Here is a 19,669-nt window from a genome sequence, read left to right as displayed (position 1 = left end):
ATACATGTATTTATTATTAATGAATATAATGAGTAATATTTTACTTGTCTCATAGGAGGTAGTGTGTGTGTGTGTGTGTGTGTGTGTGTGTGTGTGTGTGTGTGTGTGTGTGTGTGTGTGTGTGTGTGTGTGTGTGTGTGTTTGTGTGTGTGTGTGATTATTTCTTAATACTTTAGAAATTAAGATTATTAATTTTTTTAGATTAATTACCATCATTTTTTAATCATCTAAATTATCGGAGGTAAAGTGTGTGGTTATTCCTTAATTTAATTTTGAAGAAATACAGATTATTATTATTATGATGACTATTATTATGATAATAATGCTTTTTTTATCATTATCTTAAGAATAATTACTGTCTTTGTTTGTGTGTGTGTGCGATTTCCTTATTTTTTAGAAATTAGGATTATTATTATTATTATAATATGTAATAAAAAATATGTTTTAATAATTATATAAATTTTAATTACTATTGTTTTTTACTTATAAATCATGGAAGATAAAGTGTGTGATTATTCCTTATCTTTTTAGAAATTAGGATTATTATTATTATTATTAATTATAATAATGTGTTATAGTAATTATTCTCAAAATAATGATAATGTTACGTTATTATTATTATTAATAATAATAATAATAATGAATGTAAGTAATTATTCTCAAAATAAATATAAGAGGTAGTGTGTGATTATTCCTTCATTCTTTGAAATGAAGATTATGATTATGAATTATAATAATGTGTAATTTGTTTAAATTATTATGTTAAGAATAATTACTATTGTTTTTTTTGCTTATTATAACAAACATTGGAAGTAAATTGTGTGATTATTCATTAATTCTTTAGAAATTAAGATCATTACTAAATATAATAATGTGTAATATTTTAATAAATATTTTGAGAATTATTACAATTGTTTTTTAACTTGATTTATAAATTATAGTAGGCCAAGTGTGTGGTTATTCCTTAATTTTTTATACATTTTTATAGGGGTGTCAAAATTAATCGTTTCTTCGGTGAACCGCGATGCAGACGCGGACATTTCAGTAATAGTTCAGTAATAGATCATAACTGGTATATGTACTGACGTCATTTATTTCATATGTGCTACATTGCTGTAGCTTACTATGGCGAGGGAGGCACACTGTAAAACACTGTAATTACTTAAAAAACAGAAACTCTGCACAAATTACCCCCTGCACAAATTTACCCATTAAATTTGAGGGTTAGTTTTTTTTTTTTTTTTTTTTTTTAATAGAATTATTCTGTTGATCAAGGCGGCATTTATTACATGTAAAAATAATTGTTTATTTATTATTATATATAATGTATAATAACTACTTTCCTGCATGTAGTTTCAAATGAAATGATTACTTCTGTCATTATTGCTTTTATTACTATTACAATTAATAATATTACTAATAATATTAACAATAAAAATTAATATTAGAGTGATTTCTGAAAGATTATGTGACACTGAAGACTGGAGTAATGAAGCGGAAAATTCATCATTAAAACCACTGGAATAAATTAAATTAAATGATAAACTACTTTAAAACAGTTATTTTATAGTGCGATAACATTTCACAATTTTAATTGATGCAGCCTTGGTGAGCAGGAAACATTTAAAAATCGTGCTGACCCCAAACTTTTGACCGGTAGTGTAAAACAATGAAGTTGCCCACCCAAAAATCAGCTCATATTAAATCATAATTTAAAATAAATTAAATAAATAAATAGTGGTTTTATCAATTCACAGAAACTTTTTTTTTTGATTGAGTACTTTATTTATACACTAAACAGAAATGGTCAAATTCCATAGCATTTCCTCATACTGTAGTACATTCTGTTTTGAAGACTAAATGATGTGATCTTGTCCAGGTTTCCTAGATACCAGAAGAGGGCAGATAATGTAATTTGTGTTGTACTGTGTTGTGTAGGATGATGCTAATAAGAGTGGTGGTAAATGGATCATTCGGCTCCGGAAAGGCCTGGCGTCTCGCTGCTGGGAAAATCTGATCCTGGCCATGCTTGGCGAACAGTTCATGGTGGGCGAGGAGATCTGTGGCGCCGTCGTGTCCGTTCGCTTCCAGGTACTGTAATCATTTTGCACAAACCCTTTTGTCGTTATGTCTTTATACTTAAATATATATAATATCTATCTATCTATCTATCTATCTATCTATCTATCTATCTATCTATCTATCTATCTATCTATCTATCTATCTATCTATCTATCTATCTATCTATCTATCTATCTATCTATCTATCTATCTATGAATAATATTTAAAAAATTGATTATGAAAATCAATGAAAATTGAAAAATGATTATTTTTTATTATCTATTATTATTATTTTTTTTAAATTCTGCCATTACCTGTTTTGGACTCAGCTCAGGCACTGTTCATGTAGTCATATTTATTTATGCGTTTTTTTAATTATTTATAGTTTTTTTATATTTATTATTTCATGTTATTTATTATTTCATTATGTTTTATGCATGTGTAATATAATTTCTCCTGCATTGCTGCGAAGTTCTTTGATTTTTACACTGGAATGAGAGCACAGAAGAGTCAGGCTTTAAATAGGAAAGTTACTGAAACTCTTTGCTCATTTTTGAGCTAGATGCTAATAGTCTAATCTAATTCAATGAATTACTGTATGCTAAGCTAAAATGCCTTTGCAGATCTGTAGATCGGCTGAATGGATTAAAAAATAGTAAAAAAAAAAATGCCTGTTAACTCTCTGGGAGCTGTAAAGAGAGCCTTTTTTAAGTGGAGTTTTCCTTTAAAGCAGTGTTTCTCAACCACATTTCTGGAGGACCACGGGCTCTGCACATTTTCCAGGTCTTCTTAACCAAACACACCTAATTCTGATCATCAGCTCATTCGCAGAGACTGAAAAAGCTGTAATAGGTGGGACAGAAAGAGGAGACATCTAAAACATGCAGTGTTGGTGAACAAACCACTGCTTTAAAGTACATAACATTTTAGATTTTTTTAGTAATTTTTTAAAGGGTTTCTTACTTAAACATTTAATTTTTATATGAAATATTTACAGCTTTCATGTTTAATATTTCTTATATTGGGAATGCAGAATCCCTGAGCTTTTTAAAATGATTTTAAATGTGATTTTAAATATTACTTTGTTTTTATTATAGTTGCTTTTTTTATCGTTTATGCATAAACTATTTTATGTATCTTTTAGTTTTGTACTTTTTATATGTATGTAAATAAAGCACTCTGAAATGCTTCTTTTGAAGGCACAATATAAAATAAAGTTTTTTGAATAATTAAAAATAAACAAATAATTCTAAATAAATGAATGAAAAAAATCTGAATTTGAAACTCAAAATCTGCCATTTTGCTTGTGAAAAATGTTCAAACAGATTATTGTGTCTCTAATTCATGCGGTAGATTTTTATGTTATAGTATATGCATGTTATAACAGTATGCAGATTTCTCTGTGTAGGTTTCAGAGTGTATCATATCATTTCACTTGTATTGTGTTCATGAGTGCAGCTTATAATAAGAATAATAAATAATGATTGTTTGTTTGAAGGAGGATATCATTTCCATCTGGAATAAGACGGCCAGCGATCAGGCCACCACTGCTCGCATTAGAGACACTTTACGCAGAGTCCTCAACCTGCCTCCTAATACTATAATGGAGTACAAAACACACACCGACAGCATCAAGTGAGTTACACAACACACACATTAATGCATATATACACACTACTGGTGGAAATGACTTTGTTGTGCAGAAAGACTTCCAAAACTAAAAATATAATTGTACAGGGCGGGCCATTTGGATACACCTTAATAAAATGGGAATGGTTGGTGATAATAACGTCCTGTTTGCGACACATTATTATATGTGAGGGGGCAAACTTTTCAAGATGGGTGGTGGCCATTTTGAAGTCGGCCAATTTGGATCCAACTTTTGTTTTTTCAGTAGGAAGAGGGTCATTTGACACATCAAACTTATTGGGAATTTCACCAAAAAACAATGGTGTGTTTGGTTTTAACATAACCCTATTCTTCATGTGTTATTTACAAGTTTCTGACCACATATAAAATGTGTTCAATGTGCTGCTCATTGTGTTGGATTGTCAATGCAACCCTCTTCTCCCACTCTTCACACACTGATAGCAACACCGCAGGAGAAATGCCAGCACATGCTTCCAGTATCCATTGTTTTAGGTGCAGCACATCTTGTATTTTCACACCATAGACAAATGTGAAAAATTGAAATGTTCACACAGTCACAGGCCTTAATGGGACAGTTTACTGAACAATTAAAATCTACTCACTATTTACTCACACTTCACTTGTTTCAATACTATAGGAGTTATTCAATTATATTCTTTTTGTGTTCATGAAAAAAAGAAAACTCAAATGTTTGAAACAAGTGAAGGGTGTAATGAAAATGGTAAGTAATTTATGGGTGAACTCTCTGTTAATAATGCACGCAGATAATAAACCTTTATTATGTTTAAACTCTGTATTAAACTATAATCATATCCTGAGATGTGACTATTGCAGATGCACACATTACAATGTCGATGCTGAATCGATATATTGTGCAGCCCTAACTTGAATATAGGTTAGTTGTCTTTACTTCTTTTCTGTCCTTGGCCAAAAACTTGCTCTCACATTGTTAGTGCTGTGTAAGCATTATCAAAATAAATTTTACATAGATATAAAAACAAATTTAAACAAAAGAGATTTTTGCGTCTTCTATGATATGCTGTAATAAATTTAAATGTCATTGTTTTTTTAATTATTTACCATGTATATGTAGACATTACATCATGAAAATGTACTTGAAAGATCTGGAAAAGTCTTAGAAAAGTCATGGAATTTTAGTAGTAAAACTGTATGAACCCTGCTAGGAACTATTTTCTTATTCCGGCATAATAATGAAGGAACTTGTGTACTAGTGATATTGCCCAGTGATAATACACAGAACCTGAAAATACTTGAGAGTCAACTCTCACAAATGTCTCCATGCTTGCAAGATCTTCAGGTGCCTACATATTGCCCACATGGCTGCAAATTTCCTTGATTACACTGGAATGAGAATACAGAAGAGTGTACAGAAGGTTCAGGCTTTAAAACAACTAAACTCTTTGCTATTTTTTTTTTAAATGAGATGCTAATGGTCTAATTCAAATAAATGATTTATGCTAAGCTAAGCTAAAGTGCTTCAGCCAGACCTGAGTCCGGTTTTTCGAAAAGTGTAATCCGGGTAAAATTGATCCAGATTTTGTAATCCTTTTTTTTTTTTTTTTTTTTGCGGTCCATGATCACGCAATCCAGCTTACTTTTTGAGCCAGTTTTTCAAAGCAATATTGGATTGGATCAATCTGATCTGGATAGGAACTTTTCAGGATCACTAAATCTGGATTACCAGTGCTCAAGCAGGATGGGAAATCACAACGAAGCTGTGCTTCTGCCCTTTCAGTCTCTTTTTGCAATTGTTGAAAGTGATTTCAGAAATCAGTGATTGCCATTCTTTGCCTTTTTTTTTGGTTATTCTGTAATTATCGCATGCATCACTAATAAATATTCTAAAAAGAAAAATATTTTCCATTGTGATGAATATGTATATCAGTTAGTGACAGAATAAAATGTACAGTTTTTGGGCTATTTTGACAGCTGTTTGGGGGATTATTTTATGAAGCCAAACTTTTTCTACTTTGCTGTACATTAAAGCCTACCTAATCACTGTGGCCTGATTGATGAACAAATACAATTAAAACCTTATGAATGAATAGGATATCTTGTAAGATACTGCATGATCCATATTTAGTGTTATTTGATATTTTTAAAGTTTTCATTACATTTTGGGCCTGAAATCCACGATGAATCCACTCTTCTGTTGGGATCAATTTAATCCAAATTTTTTGGATCAAAGTGATCCAAATCCTACAAAAAAGGTCTGAAAAACCCAAACTAAAGGTTTGATCCAGATCAAAAGCAAGATTGAATGACGTGATCTAATCCAATTATGTAATCTGTTTTTTTTCTTTTAAAAAACCCATTTTCAAGATATGATCCAATCCCTTATCCAAAATCCTAGTGGATTACTTTTGAAAAACCGGGCCCTGGAGATCGGCTGAATGGATTCAAACCTAGTAAAAATCACCAGAGAAGTTGTAAAACGTGCCTATTTTATTTATTTATTTTAAAGTGGAGCGTTCCTAAAAAAACCATAATCATGCTTGAGTAAAAATTTGATTGACACACTAGATGATAATAATCTATTTGTGATGTTTTTCAGAGCTTGGGAGGATTTCCATGGTCTAGTGAACGCAAGTGGAGGACGCTAGTATTTTCACCCAGTGTGTGTGTGTGTGTGATGGTATAAACTCATGACTGACACGTAAATCACTCACACTAGAGCTGCTCAAACATCAGTGAGATTTCAGACCATGTTCAACGATGCCTTAAAACATTACTTCTTTTTTTCCCCATCTAGATCTATGAACTTTATTTCCCCAATGAAGAGGTCATTTTCTGATCACGCCAACCTGAAACTGAGCTGTTTTTAAAAGAAAATGAAAGGGACGCCACAAAATGGGGCTCAGCATGGGTTATTTTTAATATTGAAGACTTCTGGCTTTTTATAAACGTCCAAACAACACCTGAATAAGGAGGAGGAACCAAAACATCAATGGGTGAATGATTTCCAGTCAGCCATCTTTCAGAGAGATAGCGGGACCACACAAACTAAAGGCTGGAAACTGCCACATTTTCCAAAAACAACAACAACAAAAAAAGATTAATTCTCACATTTACCTGACCGATCATCTTAAAAACTGAAGAGAGTTCATTTAGGTCACATTATTATCCAGTGGAGTCGCAGGCTGATGGGGATATTTTACTATAGTGCAGTATTTTAGCTACAGTGTCGAGTTGTTTTAACATAGAACTGTTGTACAAAAAAAAAACAATTATATTTGTAAACATATTTGGAGAGCTGTATAATGGCGGACTTGTTTCTTTTCTTCTTTCTCCTGAGCTGAAGGAGTGTAAACCCAAAGGACAGTGCCCTTTATGGATGGGCACGGCGCTGCCTGATTCACTGTGCCTGGCCTTCATAAACACTGACTTTACAATCACTATTCAGACATGCTAACTAACAAACACTGATATATCTGGAGTTACTGGAGGCTGTGGATCAACACCTACTTTATACTGCCTGGACTTCAGTGCTGGTGCTGGACAGTTGTATTCGAGGTACATAAAAAAAAAAAAGAAAAACTAAAATAAAAAGTGGAAAGTTTTTAATTATTGATCGATCACAGCAATAAATGTTGATTATGCATCTGCTGCTAATGTTCTGGCTGTGGTTGTGGCTTTTCATGTTCCATCATGTGTGTTTTTTAGTCATATTTTTCCTATTTGATGATTTATGGTGGGTTATTTACATTTGCTGCATTATTACTGTTGCTACTTGAATTTAATATCTAGGAAACGTTACTTTTTCTGTGATTGAATAGTCGAAGATGGCATGGTTGTTAGCACTGTTACTTCACAGTAAAAAGGTCGCTGGTTTGAGTCCTTGCTGGACCAGTTCGGTGTGGAGTTTGCATGTTCTGCCTGTGTTCCTGTGGGTTTCCTCTAGGTGCTCAGGTTTCTCCCACAAGTCCAAAAACATACATTATAGGTGAATTAGATTAACTAAAGTGGCCGTAGTGTGTACTGTACAGTTTTGGGTTGCGGCTGGAAGGGCAATTCGCTGTGTAAAAAAAGAAAAAGAAGCTGTTTCTCAATTTCAAGAATGCAGAGAACAGACTTGTGTTCTTTTGGAGACGGTTCTTGCCAAATCACTTGGGAAGAACAAACTCGGAACACCGCGAGAACAGAGTACACGTCCTGTGAGAAATGAGTTGCTGCGTTCTTCCTGATGGTCACTGCACACATTTGAAATGATTTATTAACAAATGATTTAAACATTACGGCATTCATACAATGAGTTATAGTTTTCCCCTTTTCAATATATGAACTATGCATAAAAACCTTACAAATATACATTTGAACAATACAAAACAGATTTTAATAGGAATTTCTACAAATAAACACCTTTAATGTCTATATGCCTATTTTCATGGTACTTTTGTCGTCTCATTTAGGTAAACTAAGACAAGCAAGTTATATCCCCAAACACTATAATAAATCGATATTTTAAAAAATGCTGCGTTTCGCATCTCTTTTATTTAGCCACAATGACTTCTAAGACTTCAAGTGAGATTTGCACTCAAGTCTGCATCGATGCGTCCTCAATATCAAGAACCCCTCCGGGAACTTTCACGCATCCTCTGTTCTTGCAGTCTTGAGTTTTGAAACTGAATTTGGCAGTTGATGACACCATTACACGAGTACGCAAGAACGCATATTAAGAAACTGCCATATTCTGGAATAGTTGGCAGTTCATTCAGCTGCGGTGACTCCTGATTAATAAGAGATTAAGCCAAGGAAAAATAATGAAAAGTAAAAATTTATTTTTTGTAGGGTCATGTGAAACTACTTATATTTTAAAATTTACTATCATTTTGTATGTAAAATATGAAGCATAATATTTTAACTTGTTTTTAATAATCTGTTGGTTAATCCGTTAACACTTCATTTTGATGGTCCATTTGAGTATTAGTAGACTGTCTGCTTAATATTTGTTGATTCTGCTCCTTTAACAGACATTGTTAAGCAAGCAGGTCAGGATAATTAGGCAAGTTATTGTATAATGATGGTTTGTTCTGTAGACTATCGAAAAAATATAGCTTAAAGGGGCTAATAAGTTTGACCTTAAAATGTTTTTTAAAAAAATTACAAACTGCTTTTATTCTGGCCGAAATAAAGACTTTCTCCAAAAGAAAAAAATATTATCAGACATTGTGAAAATTTCCTTGCTCTGTTAAGCATTATTTTGCAAATATAAAAAAAAACAATGCAAAAGGGGGCAAAAAATTTTGACAAACTGTATCAGGTAGGTCTCGAGAAAGGGGGATTGGGGGATAAAAAAGGTAGGATGAATAAGGTTATTTATTGGAGGGTAGATTTCATCTGATTGGACTAGCAATGATTACTGATGCGAGAGCAGCTGCGATCAATCATATCATGTGCTCCTCTCGAAACTACTTCGAAACTTCATTTATTGAACTTCTAACGGGAAAGTAAGCACTTTTTCAAAACCATACTTTATGAGCATGTAGCTTTTATGATTAAAATTAAAAAAGAAACACTTCAGTTGTATTCATATTAGAGCTGCACAAATGTTGGAGAAATGTAACACTTCATATTTTTTATTTTGCATTATGAATATAATTCCACCAGATGACTTAATATCTGTATTTGAAAAGAATTTATAATGTGAGATTTATTGGGATGATCCTGCCGTTTTTATGCATCCCCATAAAAATCCAATAAGCAAACTATAAATACAAAAAGAGATACAATTGAAGGAAACTGAGTTTTATGGTTTTTAAAGTCTAAAAGTATTCATGTACAGTAGTTAAATATTAAAAAAATAAACATTCATTCATGTTCTTTTCAGCTTGGTCCCTTTAGTAATATGGGGTCGCCACAGCGAAATGAACTGCCAACTTATCCAGCATATGATTTACGCAGCGGATGCTCTTTCAGCTGCAACCCATCACTGGGAAACATCCACACACTCGTTCACACACATACACCACAGACAATTTAGCCTACCCAATTTCACCTATACCGCATGTCTTTGAACTTGTGGGGGAAACCAGAGCACCAAAAGGAAACGGACTCGAACATGGGGAGAACATGCAAACTCCACACAGAAATGCCAATTGACCCAGCCGAGGCTCGAACCAGCGACCTTCTTGCTGTGAGGCAAACGTGCGACTAAATGTGCCACCGTGCAGCCAAAAAATAAACATAATTCAATCAAATGAATCATTATTAAAATAACAAATGGTACAATTTCTTCTGCCTGAATCCTTTTAAAATCATACAATCAAAAATATGAAATTATAAGTTGTAATACAAACTCAACATTGCATTTCCTGCTATGCGATTATAGCAAATGATCACATTGTGATATCGATAATGAAATGATACATCACGCAGCCCTAATTCATATGATTAAATATGCCGCTCGGAGAAGTTTCTAATATTACAATGGCCAACAGTTTATCAGACAACTAGCAGCTGTCTTCACATAATATATCCTAATGAAAATGTTATTGCCCTATAAGCGATAGATACACAACTTAAGTTTAATACAGTCAGGATTTTGATGACTGCTTAAGTCTAGATAACAATCATCTTTAAAGCTGACTAGCTATTTAAAAGTAACATAAAAAAAGTTAAGATTACTTTACTAAAAAACATATAAAAACAGTGACCTTCAGGTTATGTTCTATTTAAAATAGTTTGTGTATTTTACTGGCTAAAAAATAAGATCACTTAAGTCTTGTGGAAAATAGCACAACAGCAGGTTTTGAGGCCCTAGAAATTTGCATTTCAATTAGTATACAGTAGGATTCATAGGAATAGTATTGTGCAAAATTCAGTGATCAGCGTCTAAACCCAGTTTTTGTTCAAATGCTTTGTTCAGGCATGATTACTGCAGTTCAGATTTAATTAGCTCAGAAAAGCATCACTCATCTGTGTTCCTGTGGTTACCATAGAAACAATGCATTGCTTCGTCATAAGTCATCGCAGTTTTATATAGATGGGCTCCCACTTCACTTCAAGGTGATGTTTCCAGGTTGAAGCAGACGGCTTTAATGTTTGCTTAGCTCATCTCAAAAAACATGTGATTCTGCAAACAGATAACCAATACAGGAGTTTAGCAGATTAGTAAAGCACCAGCATGTGCGTGTGTGTGTGCGTGTGTGTGTGTGTTTGGTAACTGACCAGCAGAAAGGCAGCAGCGAGTAACAGCACTTTAGTGTTCAAACTCATTTCTTGAGGAACTGAGAGAGAAAGCAATGCTTTGTTTATGCAATTCTTGAGCTGAAGCTACAGTACAAAAATGTAAAAAATAAATAACTTGTAAAATGAGTATATTTGTCTGCTTCCCTGCATAAAGGCTGGTCCAATATTAGCAGGGTTTAAAAAAACTATTTCTTACCATCCAGTCCAAAGTACTCATGATCCATGTTACACTTGTCATTATATCCAGGCCACTTCTTCCATATGCGGCCGATACTCTCGCCAATAGTGGACACCACCTTTAAATGGGGAAACAAGACAGTAAGAACAGCATGAAACGGTGAGCAATGTATGCCAAGCCAATTTAAATTCAATCTATAAAAATTTCAAAACCTGTATTAAAAAAAGCTATAAAAACATATTAGTTGCTTTTACAGTAATTAGCTGACTTGACAAAGGTGAGTAAACCTATTGGTTTTGAAGTGATTGATTGACTTAAAACAACAACAACAACGAGTGTACTCACTTTTTTAAAGCGATTAGTTTATTTTAAAAAGTGATTATGCCGCAGTCACACTAGAGTTTGAGCATGCAAAATTTTGTGGTACATTGCTGCGAAAAGGGGTGGGATTAATCAAGATGATAAGACATTTAAGAAAAAAGCGACCGATTAGTCCATGTTTTAAATTCTAGTCCATAGAGGTCATGTTTTGATCTTCAATTGGTCTCAAGCAATCATATGATGCGTTTTTGCAGGTCAGAGTTCACCAAGCTTGAACTTTCCAACACAGCAAACTGTGAAACTTGCCGCACGACATTGGGTTTCCGGTCTGAATCATTAGCGTGCATATGAATGGAAGTCTATGGGGAGAAAAGTCCAGTGTGATCGCCGCTTAAGTTGACAACAAAAGTGAGTTTACCTGTTGCTCTTACAGTAATTAGTTGACTTTACTTTAAAAGCAACAAATGTACTCACCTTTTTTAAAGCGATTAGTTGAATTTATAAAAGTGAGTAAACCCATTGCGTTAAAAAGTGATTTGTTGACTTTACTTCACTTTAAAAAAGGTGAGTACATCCATCGCTTCCATACATGATTTATATGATTTATATGATATATATATGATTTATATGATATATATATATTATATATATATATATATATATATTTATTATTATTATTATTATTATATACATTATATACATATATATGAACATTTACAATTAAAAAAAGATACTATAAAGAAAATAAGTAATGTGAATATAGATACAAGAAGCAGGTTAATTAAATGAAATGTAAAAACAGCTTGCCATAGTTAATGTAAACAATGGTTGGGTTTCAGACCTGCAGCTCTTGCTCAGACAGGCATCGTGTGTTACAGCAGGAGCCCTGGATCCTCATAGCAGAGATTCCCTCAGAGTCACACACCTCCAAATATGGCGTGAACATACTCCACCTGATGGGTCAACAGCTCACAGATCATACACACTCATTCGTTCATTCACTTTTCTTCGGCTTAGTCCCTTTATTTATCAAAGGTCGCCACAGCGGAATGAAACCCCAACTTACCCAGCATGTGCTTTACAGAGCGGATGCCCTTCCAACTGCAACCCAGCATTTAGAAACAACCATACATTCTCAATCACACACATACACTTATGGCCAATTAAGTTTATTCCATTCACCTATAGCGCATGTCTTTGGGTGATCTGGTTTCCTCTACAAGCCCAGAGGAAACCCACTCCAACACAGGGAGAACATGCAAACTCAACACACAGAAATGCATTCACTCCAAAGAGTTCAATTTTAGTCTCATCAGATCAGAGAATTTTGTTTCTAATGGTTTGAGAGTCCTTCAGATGCCTTTTGGCAAATTCCAGGCAGGCAGTGGCTTCTGTCTGGCCATTCTACCATACAGGCCTGATTGGTGGATTGCTGCACAGATGGTTGTCTTTCTGTAAGGTTTTCCTCTCTCCACAGAAGAAAGCCGGAGCTCAGTCAGAGTGATCATCTGAAAGGCCCTTTTCTCCTGATCACTCAACTTAGATGTTTGGCCAGCTCTAGGAAGAGTCCTGGTGGCTCCAAACATCTTCCACTCACGGATGATGGAGGCCACTGTACGCATTGTACCTTTCAGAGCCGCAGAAATGTTTCTATAACCTTCCCCAGCCTTCTGCCTCAAGATAATCCTATATCGGAGGTCTACAGACAATTCCTTTGTCTTCATGCTTGGTTTGTGCTTTGACATGCACTGTCAATCCTGGGACCTTATATAGACAGGTGTATGCCTTTTCAAATCATGTCCAATCAACTGAATTGACCACAGGTGAACTCCAATTAAGCTGCTGAAACATTTCAAGAATGATCAGCGAAAACAGAATGTACCTGAGCTCAATTTAGACTTTCACAGCAAAGGCTGTGAATACTTCTGAACGTGATTTTTCTTTTTTTTTCTTTTTTTGTAAATTTCCAACAATTTTAAAAAATCTTTTTTCACATTGTCATTATGGGGTATTGCGTGTTGAATTTTGAGGAAATAAATGAATTTAATCCATTTTGGATTAAGGCTATAACATAAAAAAGTGAAGCGCTATGAATAATTTCTGCATGCACTGTACTTTTAAAAAACGAAAATATGAAAAGAATATGCTAAACTGGTGTTTATAAACTCTGGTTTTGGTGATTTTGGTACAATCAGGATGTTCTCATGTCACACTTAGTGAACCAAGCTTATTACTGTCCTTACCAGTGCGTGAATTCATGTACACAACCTACTGATAAATGGCCCAGGGTACTAGAGTTCTGATTGAGACGCACCCTCAGCGATCAGTTTATAAATGATCCATTTTCTTTGTGTAGCAAACATTCTTCTACTTTCCTCTGCTAAACTTTTGTGTAATGCAAGGGTCCAATAAATGTTAAAGGTCCTCATGGATATGCCTATAAAATTATATGATGAACACTTACAGCATGTCCTGTTTCCACTGAGTGGTACTGTACGGGTCACCTTTATCAGGCTTGCGTTTCCATTGCCAGAATGGGACTAAGGTGGCGTGAGCGGGGTGTAAGACAAAGTTTTAGTCTACGTCATTCTCAGTCGAAGAACTGTCAAAGGTAATTCACGGGTCATTCACAAATCATATGATAAGCACTTCTCACAAAACAGATGCTTTATATACATATAAATACTTGTATAAATGTTCATTACTTCTATGAACAGGATATGATTATAACTGCAGTTCAATGATGGGGCGTAATAAATTACTGTAACTTCTACAATTAAATAAAATAAATAAATAAAACATATGAACACGTACAGACCCTTACAGTCTCCGATAGGTTACCAATTACAGAAAAACTACACACAACATACATTTAGTCCTTAATTGGGTTCAAAAACAACACGCAACATATAGCCTAGTCAGTGCAAACCTCTCATCTGTATCTTTAATCTTCAGCAGCATGTTACCTTCTGCTGCTGAAGAAATTCCGAGTTCATAATAGTCCTAGAGAAATTCCGAGTTCATAATAGTCCAAAAGGTGATGATAATGGTTAATCATGGTAGTTTGTTCATGTTTTAGGTTGCTGAAAGAATCATTTGCTTTGTTTATTCAGGCTTCTCCTTCTTTTTTCATGTGTCACTCTTCCGTTTATGAAACGATCGGATGTCAAAAGCACTTCAATAATCACGTGCACGTGATTATTATCAGGTCCAGAAGTTCATTATTTCAAATATAGACACACAGCGACTGATCGCAAACTCTGGATAAAGTGAAACCGCTTAAACTTTTAAACAGGCTCGTAAAACAAAAGGACAAGGAAGCTTTTATTCTTCTTGGCTTTGTGGCTGTTCATCAAGACAATGACAAGGTTTGTTTGAGCTCGGGTTGACCATGGCTTTTTATTACTGTATATTGTCACTTTGGAATAAGGTTCTATCTGACATTTTTGTCAAAATTAAGTTATTGACATATTCTCATTAAATGACAACTTATTTATTGATGGTCTGTAAATATTATTATGGTGTAATGCCTCGACTGTGTGTTTAAAAATAGTGCTTCCTTTGTTTTTATTCTCCTGCTTCTGTTCGCATTGGTGACGTTACTCTGTAAACCAATATTGTTCAGCTGCGCATCTGGCTTGCTGTCTTTTAGTACCCATCTGTTGTACTAGGTAAACTTTGCAAATTGTACCCAAAAAATGGTAGGGTATGGTTTGCTTTTGGCCCGTTTTCATTGACTGGTTTGGTACGGTTCGGTTTAGTACGCTTTTACGGCTGTTTCCCCTGTCAAAAGGCATAACGAACCAAACCAAACATGAGAAAGGGTACCAAAAGGTGGAGCAACACGTGTAGCTGAACGCTGATTGGTTACAGAAAAACGTCACAAGCTTGTGGAGCAAGCCAGAATGAAAACAAAGGAATCCCCATGTTTTAAATACTGTACACAGCCAAGACGTTACATTATTATACTATATGCATATAATAATGAGCCATGGATGACCCGAGCTCAAACAAACCTTGTCGTTGTCTTGATGTACAGCCACAAAGCTAAAAAGAACAAAGTCTGCCGTTGTTTTACAAGGTCATCTAAAAGTGAAAGCAGTTTTCGCTTTCTCCAGGGAGTTCGTGATTGTGTCTATATTTAATATAACGAACTTCTTAAGCTGATAATAACAACGTATGTGTAAATATTTAAGTGTCTCTGATATCTAGTCCTTCCAGAAAAGAAAAGAAGCGCGAAAAAACAAAGGAAAAGCCCAACAAAACACAGAAGCAAATCGTTTCAGCAACTTAAAACATAAACAAACTGCCATGTTTATCATCGCCTTTTGGACTATTATGAACTTGGAATGACAGAACTACTTTCAAATAGAGGTTACATGTGCTGGTGAAGATTACAGACACTGATGAGAGATTTGCACTGACTGTGGGCTATATTGAGTGTAGTTTTTGAACCCAAATAAGGACTAAATGTATGCTGTGTGTAGTTTTTCTGTAATTTGTAACATATCGGAGACTGAAAGGTTGTGTTATGTGTAATATATGTTGCATTTATTTATTTATTTGATATAATTGCAGACGTTACAGTAAGCTATTTCGCACTGTCAATGATGTGTAACTATAATCAAATTATGTTCATGGAGAAGTTAGTAATAAACATTTATACACAAGTATTTCTATGTATAAAAAGCATCTGTTTTGTGAGACGCACCTCTCATATGACAGCTTTACTGTAGACATTTATTGCAGGGAGAATAACGTCGAATGAAACTTGTACAACACGCCCACCAAAAGAGTACCCTTGGTAGTGGAAACACAAGCCTGATAAAGGTGTTGGTGTGGGTTCCTCTGGGTGCTCCAGTTTTCCCCACAGTTCAAAGACATGCACTATAGGTGAATTGGGTAAACAAAATTGACTAGTGTATGAGTGTGTGTGTGAATGCAAGTGTGTATGGGTGTTTCCCAGTACTGGGTTGCAGCTGAAAGGGCATCCGCTGTGTAAAACATATGCTGGATAAGTTGGCGATTCCTTCCGCTGTGGCGACCCCTGATGAATAAAGGGACTAAGCCGAAGGAAAATAAATAAATGAATTTGGAAACAGATTACATAATCCAGATTGCATGTAATTATTTACATCCCAGCAGTGATGACAACGGCAAATCAAGATGCTCAGTCGGCCAAAAAGCCACAATACACTTCCAAAACGAATCGCTCAAAGACGTGGCGTGTCAAGCCTCTTAATGAGACTCGCATTTAATGATTTTGTTTTGGAAAAGAGTTTTCTCCGGCCTAGTGAATGTGCATTTGTGTGTGTGTGATGGATATAATGTTAGCCTGTCATGACCTGATGCTCAAAGGCTCTGTGTGCGACAACAAACAAACACGGCACTGCCTTTGTTCACGACTGTCCTGAGGAGGAGGTCATGTTGATGCTTTCATATCAGAAAGTTCATCAAAGTTCTGTCTCCTCCTAAAAGGGTTAATCCAGGGTTAGTTCCCCCCTGACGCAGTTAGAAGAAACACAATGGTGACCTCGTCTGACCTCTGCACAATAGTTGGCACTGTGAAGAGCCATGATGTGGATGGCAACGTCTGCACAATAGATTTACAGTACAGGCGTTTAGTTCATCCATTGCACAACAGTTAGATCCGCTTGACAACATGACTGGATATGCTGAATTCTGAGTGTGTTAAAGGAATAGTTCACCCGAAATAAAACCCTTATTCGACGTTGCTTACCCTCAAGCCATCTACAGTGTTCAAGATTTTTTTTCTGTCAGACAAACACAGATGTAGTATAGACCATTTTGAGGAATGTAAATGATAACAATGGCCCTAATTTACATTTTTGATTTCCAAAAGTGCCACGGATTGGTAAATAATATTATGACAGCTGTTTTGACACCAAGTTATGATGGAACTGCCTCTTATTACAATTATGAAATAGTTTGACAACAAGCAGGATATGTTTATGGGCCAATTACATCACCACATTGAAATGGACATGCAGTATTTCGACATTATGTTACTACCCTGAGATCCCCGTATATCAGAGATTCATCCACACAGGGCCTTAAAATGTTTGCTGGATGTCTACCTTTGGTGAACTGTCCCAATGAGTTCTCTCTCTGCTGTATAGGCCCTTATTTCCATCAGGCAGCAGCCGAGGCAGCACATGTCGGCTCTCAGGGGCCTCTCGAACAGAAAGACACACTCCGAATCCTTGTCAAAGCCCCGTAGTGAACAGGATCGAGCTGGACCGCAACACTGCATACACATACAGGAGCTCTCTGAAGAGATGAGACACACCAAATATCAAGTCAAGTCGAGCCTTATTGTCATTCCACCCAATGTGTGGAATAAAATGTGCCTCTCAGGACCACAGTGCAACATAAATAAACAATCATAAATATGAACAACAATGGAGGTAAGAGCCATTTTAAACCTATACATAACATAATGAAGTGGCAACCTTGCTATACAAACTTTGCATATGCTATATATATACATACTTAACTATCTGCATGACCAGACAGACTATACAAGTACCTTTACGTATACATAAGAATATTGTGCAAAAGAGGTATTTTAAAGTTGATGAAAAAGCAGTGCAACATGATTTGTGGTACCTTCACATAAAAGCATTGTTTTCCTAATTGAGTCCTTGTAAGATGGAGTTTAACTAAATTGTTTGGCGCATATAGAGAGAGGAGTGTTTCTATGGGTGGTTTGTCAAGCCCACTCACCTGTGTGAAGCACAGTGTTTTTATAGATATGGAAAGTGATTGTAAGAAAGTGTGTGGTGCAAATGTGCAGACTGGTGCAAGTGTTCGGGAAAGTATTGCAAGATGCTTTAACATTTACTGTACCCTCAAAAAAAAAAAGAAAGAAAGAAACTATTTAGCCGCTAGTTACTTATTCAATAAATACTAGTGAACATTTATGGGATACTTGAACATATAAAAAAATGACTAGTAAAATTTGTATTTAATTCTACTATGGCCATTCTGTAGTCTTAAAATACTATAGTTATATTATAAGATGAGAAAAAAAGCAGATGTTGGTAGTAAGAGATTTATTTTTTTCTCAACAGAACAGTGGTACTGGCATCTCGTAACACAAGTACAGCAGTTTTTGTTAGATATTCAAATGCATATACACGCAAAGACAAAAATAAAATGAAATTATACACCAAATTTAGAAAGACAATCACTAAGTACGCTCTAGAAAAATTCCAGAGGGATGACAAGACGCGCCAGAACCACTCAGATCAAATATTTAAATTATAGGTTAATTCTTCCAGTGGTAAAAGTCTGGTCGCCTGACATATTGACTGAAGGTATCTGAACAGTTGACCATACTACTAGTATAAATGTTTTGGCCAAGTATATACAAAAATTCAATACACAGTTCCACTGTCCCCAGAGGTATACTTTCTGGATAGTACAAAGCAAATGTTTTTCCAATGAATTTTTGAATAGTTTAGTGAATCTCTTTCCATAACATTTTAATTTTGTTACAATACCAAAATACAGGCGTCAATGTCTGCCTTACATTTAAAACATAACTGAGAAAAATTGGGAAATATTCCATGGAGGCGAACTGGGGTTGAATAAATCCTGTAAATACATTTATAAATTTGTTCATGTACCAAAACTGAAGTACTTTTGGGATAGATATTTGAGCAGACGGATACCCATTCCTCATCACTAAAAATAGGCCCCAAATCCTTTTCCCATATCACCCTTAAAAAATCAAAGGTTGTAAAACCAATAATAGACAGCAATGTACTGTATACAACTCAGAGATCTTTAAGTCTCCATGAAGAAAAAAGCCGTTTTTCTATTTCAGTAAGGTCAAATTGTATATTACCTTATTTTAACTGTAACTTTAAAAAGTATCAATTTTGAAGAATTTTTAAAAAATCTTTACAGGGAAGACTAAACTCCTGAAAGGATTTTATTTAGCCATCATCAAATAAGTGACGTACTAGAACCTAAATAATAATGACTAGAATGTAAAAATATGCATTAGTATCTAATAAAGAAAAATGTGTATCTAATGAATAAATAGTATGTATAAAAAAATTACACTGCAAAAAAATGCTTTTGTACTTTTGTCTTGTTTTTAGTCCAAATATCTAAAAAGTCTTAAATCAAGAAGAATTTTCTAGGCAAGCAAAAGATTTCTTTAAGTGACAAAATTTAGTGAGTTTTCTCTTAAAACAAGAAAAATAATCTGCCAATGA

At 34.7% G+C, this 19,669-nt stretch overlaps 3 protein-coding genes and 1 long non-coding RNA gene across 18 annotated transcripts in view; 2 read left to right on the top strand and 2 right to left on the bottom strand.

The window, feature by feature from the left end:
- Positions 1 to 7,345, top strand: part of eif4e2 (eukaryotic translation initiation factor 4E family member 2) — a 13,420-nt gene extending 6,075 nt beyond the window's left edge. For 3 of the 15 annotated variants that reach the window (XR_015477736.1, XR_015477738.2, XR_015477737.2), the window contains exons 5-8: positions 1,939 to 2,091; positions 3,561 to 3,697; positions 6,288 to 6,389; positions 6,486 to 7,345. Coding sequence is in view for 12 of the 15 variants with exons in the window: in XM_087239399.1 (XP_087095525.1) it covers positions 1,939 to 2,091; positions 3,561 to 3,697; positions 6,288 to 6,336 (339 nt within the window). In the remaining 3 variants the exon portion in view is untranslated. 15 annotated transcript variants of the gene reach the window in all.
- The window catches only part of klhl24a (kelch-like family member 24a), an 802,375-nt gene that overhangs the window by 243,164 nt on the left and 539,542 nt on the right, over positions 1 to 19,669 (bottom strand). The window lies entirely within an intron of this gene.
- LOC100536708 (phospholipid scramblase 2) overlaps positions 8,905 to 19,669 on the bottom strand; it is a 15,439-nt gene continuing 4,674 nt past the window's right edge. Inside the window, exons 4-8 of the mRNA XM_087241366.2 lie at positions 17,519 to 17,711; positions 12,262 to 12,373; positions 11,118 to 11,217; positions 10,901 to 10,959; positions 8,905 to 10,805 (exon numbers count right to left, since the gene is read on the bottom strand). Of these exons, the coding sequence (XP_087097492.1) occupies positions 10,779 to 10,805; positions 10,901 to 10,959; positions 11,118 to 11,217; positions 12,262 to 12,373; positions 17,519 to 17,711 (491 nt within the window). The 3' untranslated portion in view covers positions 8,905 to 10,778. The remainder of the gene's footprint in view (positions 10,806 to 10,900; positions 10,960 to 11,117; positions 11,218 to 12,261; positions 12,374 to 17,518; positions 17,712 to 19,669) is intronic.
- LOC141378703 (uncharacterized) lies at positions 11,169 to 18,294 on the top strand. The gene is made up of 3 exons (XR_015478947.1): positions 11,169 to 11,258; positions 11,675 to 11,828; positions 17,561 to 18,294. It is a non-coding gene; the product is annotated as an uncharacterized LOC141378703 (long non-coding RNA).

The sequence above is a fragment of the Danio rerio genome, chromosome 2, assembly GCF_052040795.2.
Source record: "Danio rerio strain M-AB ecotype USA chromosome 2, GRCz13ab, whole genome shotgun sequence".
Lineage (NCBI taxonomy): Eukaryota > Metazoa > Chordata > Actinopteri > Cypriniformes > Danionidae > Danio > Danio rerio.
Note: the sequence above shows the minus strand (reverse complement) of the source record. Positions and strands in the feature narration are given on the sequence as shown.